This window comes from Acomys minous, assembly GCF_964271855.1.
Source record: "Acomys minous genome assembly, chromosome: 8".
NCBI lineage: Eukaryota > Metazoa > Chordata > Mammalia > Rodentia > Muridae > Acomys > Acomys minous.
The window spans coordinates 26,957,868-26,973,358 of NC_140489.1; the positions used below are offsets into that span (position 1 = coordinate 26,957,868).

The following is a 15,491-nucleotide window of genomic DNA, read 5'->3' on the forward strand; positions in this document are numbered from 1 at the left end:
AAGAACCCCATTATTGTAAACAATACTAGTGCAATGCTCATGAGAATGCAAATCTTCTTTTTGAAAAGGGAATTCTTTTTAATTGCTAGTTATATGTGTGAGTGCATGTACATGGGTGTGTATACCCACAGAAGCCAGAATACGGCATCAGATCTTGTAGATCTGGAGTTACAAGGGTTCATTTGGCATAGATGTTGGGAGTCAAACACGGCTCCTCTTCAAGAGCAGCATATACTCATAACCATGGAACCATTTCTCCAGCCCCTTAGTTCTTCCAGCAAAAGAATTTCAAGTTTATTCCCAGCAGATTGCTGAAACACATGGTAGTTGTGGTGTTTTGGATGAGAATGGCCCCCATATGTTCATATATTTGAATGCTTAGCCACCAGGGAGTGGAACTGTTTGAAAGGATTAGAAGGATTCTAAGATATGGTCTTGTTGGAGGAAACGTGTCACTGGAGGTGAGTTTGACATTCCAAAAGCCCATGCCAGGCCCAGGGTGTCTTTCTCTGCCTGAAGATCAGGATGAAGCCCCTAGCTGTTTCACTTGCACCATGCCTGCTGTGCCTGCTGCCATGCTTCCTGCCTTGATGGTGATGGAGCAACCCTCTGAAGCTCTAAGCCAGCCCCTCTCTATGTAATAGCCGTGGCTCTCACCTTAAAGAGAATAAGAGATCATTTATTCTGGAGCCATTATGAGTGACCATGGTCTGGGAACACAGTTTTAGGTTACCCCAAATTCCGTACTCCAACATGGAAGCAGTTTCATGAAGTGTTTGTAGTTTTACAAAACCAAGTCCCTCCGTGCCGGAAGTACAGGTGTGTTCTATTACACCTGGCTCCAGTTTGTTGTTTGTTTGTTTGTTTGTTTAGGAACTTTCATGCGATCTTCTGTGATAACTGTAATAATTTACATTTCTATCAACAATAGGCTTTTCTCAGTGCTTGCATGATAGTGGCATAAATGCCTTCATTTTATCTTCACATTTGAGTGGTAACTTGTATGGTTTTGTATCCTAGATTTTAAGAGAGAGAGAGAGAGAGAGAGAGAGAGAGAGAGAGAGAGAGAGAGAGAGAGAGAGAGAGGAGGCATTGAAGGTGTTGTTGTGTTGTTTGAGGTAGCACTCTGATTGCAAATTCTTTCCCAGACCTGACTTCTCTCTCAATTCTCTCCCAGGCAGTTTAGATGTTTCCTTTACTTTGGGAGTCTTTCAAGTGCTCTTCTGCATATGGGTCTCACATGTGCATCTTGACAGTTACTAATCACAGACTATCCATCTTTACAAGTTCTTCTCTTTCAGTTTCTCTTCCTAGTGTATCTTCTGTGTCATCTCTAGACCATTGGTTCTCAATCTGTGGGCCATGACCCCTTTGGAGATTGACTGACCCTTTCACAGAGGTTGCCTAAAACCATCAGAAAACACAGATGTTTACATTATGACTTACAGCAGCAGCAAGATTACAGTTATGAGGTAGCAATGAAAATAATTTTGTGCTTAGTGATCACCACAACATGAGGAACTGTATTAAAGGGTCACAGCTTTAGGAGGGTTGAGAACCACTGCTTGGGACCAGTCTGAAGGATGTTCAGTTTGGAAACTGACATCTTTCAACCATTATGCATATTTGTATGCCTGCACATGTGTAGAGGCTGGAGACAAATGTCAGGTGTCTTCTTCTCTCATTCTCCACTTTATTGTTTTGGGACAGATCTCTTATGGAACCTGGAGCTTATCCCTTCTGCTAGGCTGCTTGGTGGTGAACTCCAGGGATCTGCCCGGATCTGCTTCCATCACTGGAGCACTGGGATTCCAGATTTAGGCCTTAACCTTCTGCAGCAAGCACCTTACCCATTTAGCCGTCTTCCTACCCTCTGGACCATTCAACTCCGGCTTCATAGCTCACAGCTTTCTTTTCTCAGCGTTCAAGGAGATCGCCTCACTTTAACTTCCTCTCCTGCTGTTAAAGCTCTTGATCTGGAAATTTAATTTTAAAATTTCCAGACTTTCTAAGCTTTGGTTACATTTTTTTTCTCTTTTTAAAGATTGCTGTGTGGTGAGGTTCAATAGTTCTTCAGAGCCCTCTGTTGTTATTAATTGAAATTTTAACGCTAATATTTTGGTTTTGAGTTATCTGGACTTCCCCCCACCCCCCGGAACATGTTCTCATTTGTCCATTTATTAATGTGACATTAATATTTTTCAAGTGTGTGACAATCCTTTTGATCCATGTATGTTTTGAAGGAAGGATGAAGATGGTTAACATCTTCAATCAGTGTGAAGGATTTCACCCAGATGCCTCTCTCTGACTTGGAGCTGGAGAAACTCTGCTTACGGAGCTCAAAGCAGGCTTCACTTTATGCTGCCAAAGCAGGGAGTGGGCGATGCAGTCCAGTTCCCTGCCTACACTGGTCATTCCCTATTTTTGAGCTTTGTTTTGTTTCTATGGTGTTTTGAGACAGGATCTTTCTCTGTAGCCCAGGATAGTCTTGAACTCACAATAAGCAATCTTTCTATCTTAGGCCCCTGTGGTCTGGGGTTATAGATGTAAGCCACCATGCTTGACTCTTCTTTTTTTTTTTAAAGCTAATTCTTTTTTTTTTTGAAAAATGAAATCATATTACATCTGATTTGCTATCCCATCCCATGTATCCTCCCATTCCTCCCTCCCTCCCGCTTTCACCCCATTCTCCTTCCCTATGACTGTGACTGAGGGGGACCTCCTCCCCCTGAATATGATGCTAGGGTATCAAGTCTCTTCTTGGTAGTCTGCTATCCTTCCTCCAAGTGCCATCGGGCCTCCCCATCAAGGGGACATGGTGCTTGGCTCTTCTTTAAGATCTTGATTTCATTCAGGAGCAAACATTGACTGTATTGTTCTTCCAGATGACTAGAGAGAGGGTGGGTGGAAAGGACCAAATGATACAGACTTTCAGTTAATTACCTGTATTATCCCCTCAGCTCGGTGTCCTTCAGGCTCTGAGGCATCTCTGAGACTCTGAAGGAAAGCATCTGACCTTCCATAGCTGTAAAAGTATCTTATTCTCCTGGCTCAATTGTTGTCTGGGAGGTTTACTACCTCCTTCTGCTGTCCTAGGCCTAGGCCTGGAAGCTTCTAGCCTCCATACAATCTAACCTAGGCCTAGAATATTTTCAGCCTCTGAGACTTACTGCTTACTGAGCTCACCCTTACTTGGTCTTTCTGAGCTCTGGGCTGACTGGCTCAACTCAGCTGTTCTGGCTCAAACTCTTCTCCCAGTTGACTTATTTAATCTGGCTTCTCTCTTGGCCAGGAATTGCTCTGCTTGGTCTCAATTAACTCAGCAATCTACTCTAATCTTTTGGCTTCTTCTCATTTTCTGGCTCATTCTGTCTTCACCTGAGTTCACTCTCTGCAACCCATTGCTCTGTGACCCATTTCTCTATTACTGTCCTGGTAAAAACTGTCTCCTCTCTCCTTAAAAAAACTGCCTCTTAAGTAGCTTCCCTTTCCTCTCCTGAGTGTGGGGCATATCCTATTCTGTCAAGTCTTCTCTGATTCATCACCTTTTCTGCCACTCAATTAGACATCACTTTCAAACATGGGTGCTGCCATCTACAAACTAACTTTATCTTTGTTTGGGATTAAAGGCATGTACCACCATACCTAGACCTAAGTTTTTCTTTACCTGAAACTTGTTCTATACCAGGTTGACCTTGAACTCAAATCTGTTAGCCTCTGTCTCCTGGATTAAAGGCATGTTTGTATTCCTGCCAGATCACACAGACCTAGAAGGTCTTTGGATATGATATTTTGCCATGTTCCGAATTAACATTCCTCTACACATAGCCACATCTTGTTCCAGGGATGCATTTGAGATAGAAGCTTCTCCACTGAGTCAGCCTGTAGAGGAAGTTTAATTCAGAACGAGCTGCTCTAGTCAGAGATCACATCCAAAGACCTTCTAGGTCTGTGTGATGCAACTGGAATACAGACATGCCTTTAATCCTGGGAGAGGAGGCAGGCAGATCTCCGAAAAGCATACGCCTGGTGTAGGAGCATGCCTTTATTCCCAACACTCAGGAGGCAGAGGCAGTTTGGTTGAGAGTGAGTTGTCAGACAGTGCAGGAGAGTTGAGTTCCTGGCAATTAAGTTCCTGGAATTCAGAGGCAGTTTTTAACTGGAGAGTTTTACAGAGAGAGGATGAGCTAGACACAGGTGAAGACAGAATGAGCCAGAGAATGAGAAGGAGCCAGATAATTAAAACAGATTGCTAGAGTTAGTCTGAGGTCAAGCAGAGCAGTTCAGTGAGAAACAGAGAGAAGCCAGTTTGAATCAGTCAGCTTGGAGAAGAGTTTGAGCCAAAACAGTTAACAGTTGAGTTAAACTAGCCAGCCAGAGTTCAGAAAGAGCTAGAAAGGGTGAGCTTTTTCAGCAGTAAGTCATAGAGGCTGAAAACATCCTAGCCAGGATTAGATTGCACGAAGGCTAGAAGCTTCCAGGACTAGACCTAAGTTAGCAGACAGAGGCAGTAAGCCTTGGAGAATAAAAATGTTTATATCAATCATCACCTCACAAGCTTTTTGCCTTCCAGAAGGTCACCAAAGTCTTTGGTTTGCCAATTGTTCTGTTTCTTCTGTTTACCATACAGTTTCAGCTGCTCTCACTTCATACCTCTTTATGTCATCCCAGTCGAAAATGAAAGAGGGAGGCTGCTCAATGCAGGTACTAAGCCTATCACTTTGATCTAGAACCTGCATCCCTTTTAAAACAGAATATAGGGCTAAGGAGATACAGCTCAATGGGTCAGGTGGCTTGCCACACAAGAATGAGGATCAGAATTCAAATCCCCAGCACCCACACAGAAAGCTAGGCTTGAGCACACATGTACCTCTGTAGTGGTTGGAATAAGAATAGTTCTCATAGGCTCATGTGTTCGAATGCTTGGTCCTCAGCTGGTAGAACTGTTTCCAAAGGATTAGGAGCTGTGGCCTAGTTGGAGATGTGTTACTAAGGTTGAGCTTTGAGGTTTCCAAAGACTTATGACATTCTGAGTCTCTCATTCTCTCTGGATCAGGATGTAAACTCTCGGCTACTGCTCCTGCACCATGCCCACCTGTCTGCTGCCATGCTCCCCACCATAATGGGCCCTAGCCCTTTGAAACTAATGGTAAACCCCAAATAAACTCTGTCCTTTCTAAGTTGCTTTAGTCATGGTGTCTTGTCACAGCAATAGAAAAGTAACTAGTGTAGCTTGTAACCCTAGGGCTGTGGGGGAGAGAGAGGAAGATTACTAGCACTTACTGAACACAGGCCTAACTTCAAGCCCACAGTGATCAGACAGGAAAAGAACAAAACATCCCATGCCTTCTGCTCTCCCTGTGAGCAGAGATATATGTACCTGCACATACATATCTGCATACATCATATACTACACACACACACAACACACACACACACACACACACACACACACACACACACACACAGTGAACAATCTCCTCTCAACCCAACTTCAAGTAGGATAAAATATTTGTTCTCAAATGTTAATGTTTTTGTTTGTATATTTTTCTTTGTATCCTTTTATCTCTTTGCCAGCCTCATAGTGGTGCCCTATATACATACGTTCTGCTCTTTTAACTGATAAATATGTTGCAGAGTAGAGTACCGAGCAAGCAGGAGTCAATGAATGTGAGGGTGTTTTGAAAGACATCGCTTTGAGAGATATATAGAAACTTCTAGGACATGAATGTCATGACATCTTGCCTATGGGTACTTTTGTTTATTTAATTTAATTTTGGTGTGTGTATGTGTAACTTTGTATTCGTGTGTGTGTATGTGCGTGTGTGTGTGTGTGTGTGTAGGTCATGGGAAGATGTTGGTGTCTTCTTCATTTGTTCTCTATCATATTTTCTGGGGCTGAGGGGACAGTTTTTCACTGAACTGAACCTCACCCATTTAGCAAGCTGGCTGACCACCAAGTCCCAGGACCAGGACCATCCTGGCTCGCCCAGTGCTGGGATTACAAGTGTACACTTCTCATATGCTGGAGCTCAGACACAGATCCTCGTGTGTGTGCACAGCAAGTACTTACTGGCTGGGCCATTTCCCAGTTCCTAGCCTGGAATTTATCTTCACTAATGTTGGTCAGTCTTCAGATAATTAAAAGCTACCAGTTAAAATAAAGGACTTATTGACTCAATATTTCATTACAATAGCACTTATTTTTATGTGTGTGTATGTGTCTATCTTTGTGCATGCCCACATATGTATGGGTATGCTCAGAGATCAGAATAGGGTGTCAGGTCCCTTGGAGCTGGAGTGATAGGAAGTTGTGAGCCAGGTGATGTAAATTCTAGTCCTTTACAAGAGCAGCAAGGGCTCTTTAAGTGCTCAGCCACTTTGTTGGCCCCTTGAATGCTATTTAGTTTCTAGGATCAGTACTCATCATTGGCTTGATATATTCTATTTTATTCTCTTTCTACTCTTATCCATAGATGCCTACTAAGGAATCCTAGTCAACTTTCTAGGTGTTATCAGCCAATCAGTTTCAATAGATTTCTTAGCAACTGTGCACAGTGCTTTTCTCTCTTTGATTTTAATACATGCACATATAATGCTAACCTCAAAAGATATTGACCAAAAAAAAAAAACCTTAGTACTATAAACCTTAGTACAGAAAGAAAATTTATTTCATGCTGTCAATGTGAATTTTAATAACAATTTTGTTGAAGAGTGCTTCTAAGACTCTGTTTTCAAAGTTCTAGATCAGCCACTCAAGATGCCACACATTATCTGTCCAGATGTGAAATTTCAAAGTGTCACAAGAGAGAAACATATGTCACAAGGCAACACATATTTGTTTAATTACAGGTGAACTGCTGGGAAAGCCTGTGCTTGTGTGTCTGTGACAAAGTATCAGGCCAGAGATATAGGGACCATTCTGATGACACATAACCCCCCACCTTCACAGACTTAAAGTGGCAAACTCCTTATATTTCCTGCTTTGGTTCATGAGCACTTAGAAGCAAATGCCAGATCTGTTTTGTGGACACTAGAACAATGATAAGGTATTAAAATAAATTTATCTGTGAGGAGCTAACTCGACAGGCAACCTGGGAGGTACACCTGTATATACAGTTCCTGACTGTTTGAAGCAAGGCTGTTATTGGGGCATATATGTTTTATGTCAGTGATTGGCGGGGTTAGAAGGAACTGGCAGTGTCAGATGAAAAGAATTTTTTTTTCTTGACAGTGTTAGTGTGGTGTGAGCTGCAGAGAGCTAAAAAAAAAAAAAGAATCTCTGATGATAAGCTAAATGTTTTGAAGTGAGTTTATACAGTCTCATAGTAACTCTATTATTTGTCTATTTTGTTTTGTTTTTTTGAGACAGAGTTTCTCTGTGTAGCTCTGGCTGTCTAGGAACTGGCTTTTTTGAGATCTACCGCCCCTGCCTCCCAAATGCTAGGATTAAAGGTGTGTACCACCACACCTGACTGTATTATTATTCCATTACATAAATTCACACCCGTTTTGTAACTGACAGCAGGATAGATATACTAATTAGATGAATAATTAGTAATATTACTCCATATAGTCACTCAATAGAATTTTTGGTTCAGACATGAAGATAAAAATGATATAATGAAAAATCTTCTTGGGTCATATATAATGGTTCCAAAAAGAAGTAGATAGCAGCCCCACAAAGTAGAAAGGACAGATTCTACCTCAGTAGTGCTTTTTTCTCTTTGTCACGAAAATTATATCTACTGAGGGAGAGATATACCGAGAGTTTTGAAATTGGAAGAGGGCATCAAGCACCTCCGTTTCTATAGGAATTGAATTCCAGGGAATTGTTCAAAGCCAAACAGCTAGGTGGTGTGTAGTTGTATTATTCAGCAGGTGACTGAGTGTGCTCTGTCCTCATTCCCACGTGTTGCTTCGAAATGTCTTTCAGAACTCACGTCTTGTATGAGAAGATAATTCTTAGTTTTCTCAGCCACGAAAGCTGAACTCTTAGCAGTTTCTCCAGTCAGTTCCTAACACCTGGGTCAGGAGGAAGAGCCTGGGGAAGAGGACATTGTTTGAGAGTCTCAGGAGAAGCAGGGGGAAGCAAAAAACTTCCCAGAGCTAGACTTCCCCCTTTCCATGCTTAGTAAAAGCAGTATGTGTCATCTAGTTGTGTTTGCTTTCCAAATTTCTTTTGATATCTTGAGGTGGGATCTCATGTAGTCCAGGCTGGCTGGGAACTCACTATGTAGCTAAGGGTGAACTTTAGATGCCCCTGCCTCTACCTCCCAAGTGTGGCAGTTTTTTTTTTAAGGGATAAAAACTTTCTTTGGTTATATATCAAGGGAGCCAATATGGAGGTGCTCAAGATTCAACTGGGCATTTGTTGAATCTTTAGTATAAAACACTACATAAAATGGAGAAGATAGATGTGGGAACAGTTCAGTTGGTATCTGTGGTACACGTTGCACAGTGTCATAGACAAGCATTAAAAAAAATCCCTCAGAGAGCATAGACTATTTTCATATCACCTGGGACTCAGATTTGCTGATAGCTTCTCTCCCTTCTTGGAGGCAATACTCTCTAGAGATGAACTTTGACCCCATGTAACGTCACTTGCATGAAGCTATGCCTTCCTCTGTCATGGGACTGGAATGCGTGCTCAAGAATCGAGCCTTTTGTAAGTCCTACTGTGACTTTGTAGTGTCACTTTACAAGGCTGTTTGTTTATACTCTTCTGCGATTTGTCCCTGTATTTTTGGAGTTAGGTGGGAGTTTCCAAGCAGTTCGTAGGCGTCTTGCATGTTGGGGAGACTCGGCCTCGCGTTCTGGGCAATCTTTTGGATCTGAAGACCAGTGCTATTGTTTGGACAGCCTCTTTGACTCTGATATGCCTGGGCCTGGCGTTTGCAGATGCCAAGCTTGCTGAGCAGGATGAATACATCCCTCTGGAAGGCCGTGGTGAAAATAGCATAGAGAAATGGATTGGCGCAGGAGTTGAGGGGGTAGAAGAGAACCAACAAGATTTTGGAGTTAGTGACGGTGATAAGAGGCTTGTTCATCAGAGCTGACAGGGCGTAGAAGGAGATCGGGGCCATGCACACGAAGTCGGTGAAGATCAGCACAGCCATTCTCTTGGCAATCTTGGTGTCTTTATCTCGAGGGTTGTACTGGGGATTCCTGACCGTGATGTAGATCTTCACGTAGCAGGAACAGACGATAACAAAGGCAACAACATTGAGCAGCAGAACGAGGACAATGTACGCCAGAGCCAGGGGGGTGTCGGTGTCCATCGGCAGGCAGATGCTAACCTTGGCGTAGCTGCTTATCCCCACCATCGGGAGCAGGGCAAGAAGGAAGCAGGAAACCCAGCCCCCAGCCATGATGGTGTATGCGTGCCTGAGGCGGATCTTCCTATCCAGGCGCATGGCGAAGGTGATGGCGTACCATCGCTCCAGGGTGATGACCGTTAGTGTGTACACAGATAACTCACTGGCAAAAACAGTGAAGAAACCGGCTGTGTTGCAGCCGGGGCCCGTCTGCCAGTCGATGGCATGGTTGTAGTACTCAGAGTGTGTGTACAGGTCGACAGAGGCGATGAGAAGCAGATACACGCCCATGCAGAAATCGGCAAAGGCCAAGTTGCACATAAGAAAGCGTGGCACAGTCAGTTTGTAGTGGCTAGTAAGGAGAATAAGCAGGACAAAGATATTGCCCAGGAGAGCCAGCAGACTGACGAACCACACCACGACTCGCAGGAATTTGTAGCCCATGATGTCTTCGCAGGGGTTAAACTCATCCGACTTAGGGGTACACACCATGTCTTCATTGTCCCCACACACAGTATAGTCGTAGTGGCTGTCGAAGGCTTGTAGCGTCTCTTCCTGAGGATTTTTGAGTTCTTGGCCAAAACCAATGATCTCATCTTCTTGATCTTCAAAGAAGACATAATATTGAGAGTTGCTGAGGCTCTCCTGGGACTTGGAGCTTTGCTTGTCCCCAACACTGTTGTCACCCAGATCGTCCTCGTATTCCTGGTAGGTGGGACCTCTCAAGACATTCACTGCTTTTCTTTGACGCAGTTTCCGGATGCTGCTCTCATTACACACCAGGGACTCTAGGATTCTGCAAGGCAACAGCTATGAGTCACTTCTTGCTTAAAGTTGACCCGTGATCCCCATAACCCCTGGGAAGGGGTGCAAGGTACTTATTTGGATGTTCATGATGCTATGGATTCTGCTGGATTTGGTCAGGCTGGGCCTCTGCTACATCATTTATAATGCACACATCACAGTGCGATATGAAGATCAAAGTGTAATGGCAGAATTAAACCTTAATCAACACTCACTCACTAGTAGATGCCAGCTAAGCCCATGGAATTCCAGCCAAGGGCAGAAATCTGGAATGGCTTGCAAGCTCGATCTATACATGGCACCTTTACAGATGCTTTCATCTGCCAGTGGCTTTTTTTTTTTTTTTAATTCTAAGTATTTTACTAAATCCATGTTAGAGAAATGGATTTCTCTATATGTGATTTTTTTTATACCTTTTGAGATAATTTTGGTTTCATAGAAGAGTTGAAAAAATAGAATTTCCAAATATCTTTTCCATCTGGCTTTTCCTTATACTGATGATTTAGGTAACCCGAGGTTCTTACCAAAACCAGGAAGCTAAGCATGGCACAAGATTATAAATGTATTCAGAGGCTTTTTAGGCTCCCATCCCAAGGTACTTTTTCTGAGCAACTAGAGAATAACGGCAAGAAAACAAAGCTGTGGGTTTTTTTTGTTTGTTTGTTTGTTTGTTATCTTTACATTACATTGAACAACTTATATTAAATAAACCAGCTTTGCTGTCTGATCAGGTGACACCCAGGGTCATTTTCTCTTTGCTTTTTTTGTTTGTTTGTTTGTTTTTTGTTTTTTGATGAGAAGAGGGGCTCCATATGAGCAAGTGCTAAAGAAACACATCCTCAGTGGATCAGAGTTCTAATTTTCCTTAGAAGTACAACTCTGCCCTTCCTTATCTTACACTTTCTACGTTTGATTAGGATGCAACCTATCTTAAAGTTGTGTCTGAGACAATTCTTTTTTCAGGTAAATTCTACTTCTGTGTAACAACATTTTCTAAGCACACACTAGTAAATCCTCTATGACACTTGTTTATAAATGTTAATTCCTTTTTGTTCAGAAGGCCAACTTGTGGGATCTAGCTCTCTTCTTCCACAAGGTGGATGCTGGGGGTGGGACTCAGATCATCAGAGTTGGCAGCAAGTACCTCTCTGAACCATCTTTCCCACTCTTTGTTACATCCGTTTATATGACCTCACTTCTCCTACTGTCACCAGTGACAATGATCTTATTTCTCATCTTCTTGAGCCACATTTTTATAATTCCTGATTGTGTCATGGTTCTTCTTGCTATAGGTAGTTTATTGTATATATGTGTAGTAATATAAATGTACATGTAAAAAGTAAAAATGTTTAATTAATTAAAAAATAAACCTTTATTAATTAAAAAAAAAAGAACATGATGAAAAATCATGGACACTGAGACCAATTTAGGACATGGTTCCTTTAGTTACTAGCTGTGCTGTGTTGGACAGGTTTGTGAGGTATGTGCATTTGTGAATGGAATGTGAGTGTTGAATGAATAAGTAAGCATCTTTCCCAAGCTGTTACAACTGTATTGGGAACAAGGGCTGTGCCATCTGTGTGCTTGTGGTTGCTGTTAACGCTATTCCTAGTTGGGTTCCAGAACTCTGTACTTCCTTTGCCTAGAAACTCATGGCCACCTATCGCCATTATTCAATTTTAAACATATGTTGATTTTTTTTCATAAGAGTCTTTCCTGACATAGTGGCAAATCCCAGCACTTGGGAGTCAGAGGCAGATGAATCTGGAAGTTCGAGGCCATCCTGGTCCACAAAGCAAGTCTAGGATAGCCAAGGCTACACAGAGAAACTCTGTCTTGAAAAAACAAACAAACAAAAGTCTTTCCTGGTTTTCAAACCACTCCACCCAGGCCTGACCGACATTTCCTTCTGTTTATTGACTTCATCCTTCAGTAGACTGTAAACTATATGCAAGAAACCCCCGCGTACTCCTGCTGGAGCTGGGACAGTGGCAGGCACGTAGGAGATGCTCATCAAATATTTGCTAACAAATGAATAAATGGCCACAGCACATAGGTATGCTCATAGAAATAGGATTTACTTTCTAAATTAAATTTTCTGAGATTACAATATAATCACATCGTTTCCTCTTTTCCCTTTTCTCCCTCCAACCCCCACTTGCTCACTTTCAAGATCATGACTCTTTTTAAATAATTGCTGGTGTGTGTGTGTGTGTGTGTGTGTGTGTGTGTATTCCTAAATACATAACTACAACCTGCTCAGTCTGTATAATGTTATTTGCACGTATATGGTTCCAGGGCTGACCATTTGCTATTGGATAACAAATTGGCGTGATCTTCCAAGGGAAGGCTATTTCCCCTACTCTCAACATTCCTTAATTGCCTATTGTTCTTTGCATAGAGTTGAGGCCTATGGACTTTGTCCATGCCAACATTAGCATGACTATTGTTATTGTCCTTGCTCAACTCCTGCTTGGGTAGTTGTATTGGTAAGACTCCATGGGTGTATCTTTTGACATTCCTAGGAGAGACTGCCTGTTGCTCTGGCTCTTCAAATTTTTCCCTTCTTCCCCAGGGATCCCCCAGCCTTAATGCAGGGGTTACCTATAGTTGGGACTGAGAATGTTTACTTTTTTTCTACCTCACCATCAAGGTCCGCTCTATGTATTCATGCTTGCTCCTTTGTCCACAGTGTCCTATAGCATTACTGTAGCCCCTGATATCACCACCACGTTCCCGTGCAGTTATTATGGCCGTGATGGGCCCGTTAACCTAGCTCTTCAACCTTCCAGTTTGCATCTGCCTCTTTGACTAGGTCCTGATTTTTTTTTTCTGGTCATCTAAGTAGATACTTATGTAGAAAGTGAAGGAGACAGAAATAGAAAAGGAAGGGTGGAATTAAAGTGGGAGATGGCACAAGACATCAAAGAGGAAATAGGTCAGAGCAAGAATGAGCAACAGCTTTGAGTGTAAAGTAATGCATCTCTCCTTAGCAGTCTTTTAAATGGCCAGATAATTGAAATCATATATGTCATAGTTAATGCTTTGTATTTGTCACATTTCAGCCATTCAATTTCCAGGTGTTTTTCATTCAACCTCTTATTCTTTTCAAAACCCCTACGGGTTGTTACCATGATGATCTCGAGTCCTTTGCAGCTCAAAGTGGTTGCATAAGTAGGCTGAGGTAATGTGGCTAGACACGATAGGGTTGGGATACAAGCCAAACCTGCTTCCAAGTCTGCAGACACCTGACAAGCTAGCTTCGTTGTGAGCCCCATCTCCATGACATCATTTTTTAATGACATCATTTCTTACTGTCTCCCTTTGCTCCACTGCAACCCAACAATCTTGGCCTTGTTTCTCATCCGCAACCACGTTTTTCCCACAGTTATCAGGCCCACAAGCTTCCTGAGTACGGCGATGCTTCCGGTTCACTCCCTCCTGAGTTTTAAACCACATTCTTTTCCAAGCCTACAAATGAGTCCCTCTTCCATTCCGGCCTCTCCTTGCTTATTCCACACCCCTGCTACTTACCCCCTAATTTTCTTCTGGTTCTTAAAAGCACAGCAGTGGCTCGGATAAGAGAGGTCAGCCCTCGTGAGGTGCAGGAAACTCAAGGACAGAGGAAGCTTCTTGAGGGTCCAAGTGTTCTTTGCGATCAGTTCTTTCAGGTGCTCCAAGCCTTTGGAGGGAAGGGAGGTGACACTAGTGGAAGACACGTCTCTGGGATTCAGAGAAGAGAACAACACAGGCGGTGAACAGTCATGGCCTTCTTGTCCTTGCCCACCTCACTCCCCACCCGCTGCCCCCAAAACCGAACATTCTCAAGGGGAGATGACAAGTTGCTTTCTGCTACTGACTGTGTCATCTAAGTTTATTTCCTGCAGCCACTGGTCCACAGCAGACATGAGTTTCTAAGTCACAGTTTCAAGGAACTGCTATATTTAAAAGACTTAATAAGTCATTATTGTGTGTATGCTTTTTAGGTGAGTGCGCGCGTGTGTGTGTGTGTGTGTGTGTGTGTGTGTGTGTGTGTGTGTGTGTCTCAATATACACCTACTGTGGTATGCATGTGGAAATCAGAGGACAGTTTTGCGGAGTTGGTGATCTCCTTTCATCTTTCCATGGGTTCTGGGGTTTGAACTCATGCCCTCAGGCTTATGTGACAAGTGCTTTTTACCTGCTGAGCCATCTTACTGGCTTAGAACTCCTATTTTCTTTCAGGGATAGGAGAAGTTTTGAGACAGCATTTCTCTGTGCAGCCTTGGCTAGAACTTGATCTGTAGACCAGGCTGACCTAGAACTTGCAGACATCTGCCTACTTCTACCTCCCAAGTCCTGTGATGAAAGGCATGGACAAACTCCTGGCTTAGAACTATTTTTATTGAGTGGAATTCTTGCATTTAATCAACATGAATCAATAAACATTTTATTCTCTCTGTAAACTCTTGGAATCAGAGAGGAATATGAATGTTACTTCAGAAAATGGCATCATACAAGTATTAAAAAGTCTTCAGAAACAAAATTTAAAAACCAGACAAAGTCAATGACATCTAAACTGTTCCCTCTCTCTCTCTCTCTCTCTCTCTCTCTCTCTCTCTCTCTCTCTCTCTCTCTCTCTGTGTGTGTGTGTGTGTGTGTGTGTGTGTGTGTGTGTGTGTGTGTCTGAGGTTTGGAGATCAGCATCAATATTACGAAAATACTCTTCCTTAAATGCAGAGCTTAAGAACTTAATAATTACATAGTAAATCACGGCTAAGGGAACTCCCAAAACACAGTTTCTTTTTAGAAGACTATAAATATATTCCTATGAAAAAGATAATATTTTATTAATAATCTAAAAAGTACATCTGCAAACTGTGGGAGGGAGATGTGGTGGGTCTAGCAGTTGTATATTAATGTTAATTATTAAAGTAGAATGATTTTTGGCTTTTTAGTAGCAATTTTCTCTTTTCTAATCCCAAAGAGTATAGATTTTATGTCTTACTGATGATTTTTCTTGCACTGAAAAATAGCGAGAATAAGGGCATGAATATTTAATCTATCATCTCTCTCCTTTTTACGTCATCAATTAAAGTAGTCAACATGCATTCCCTCTCCAAGACTTTTATATTTATATTTAAAATACTTAATATAATCTGGGAGCGGTGGTACATGTTTTTAATCCTAGCACATAGGAGGCAGAAGCAGGCAGATCTCTAAGAGTTCTAGGCCAGCCTGGTCTACATAGCAGGTTTCAGGATAGCCAAGACTACATAGTGAGACTTTGTCTCCCAAATAGGGAAAACATAAATAAAAAATTAAAAACTAATACAAGCCTTGTTGGTGGCATATATTTATAATCTTAGCACTTGGAGGGCGGAGGCAGGA

General features: G+C 42.3%; 1 protein-coding gene across 2 annotated transcripts in view; it reads right to left on the reverse strand.

Annotated features, from left to right (window-relative positions):
* Nucleotides 1-6,663: 6,663 nt before the first annotated feature.
* Nucleotides 6,664-15,491, reverse strand: part of TSHR (thyroid stimulating hormone receptor) — a 114,605-nt gene continuing 105,777 nt past the window's right edge. For both annotated transcript variants that reach the window (XM_084793195.1, XM_084793194.1), the window contains 2 exons: nucleotides 13,656-13,844; nucleotides 6,664-10,113 (listed from right to left, as the gene is read on the reverse strand). In XM_084793195.1, the coding sequence (XP_084649321.1) occupies nucleotides 8,700-10,113; nucleotides 13,656-13,844 (1,603 nt within the window). In that variant the 3' untranslated portion in view covers nucleotides 6,664-8,699. The remainder of the gene's footprint in view (nucleotides 10,114-13,655; nucleotides 13,845-15,491) is intronic.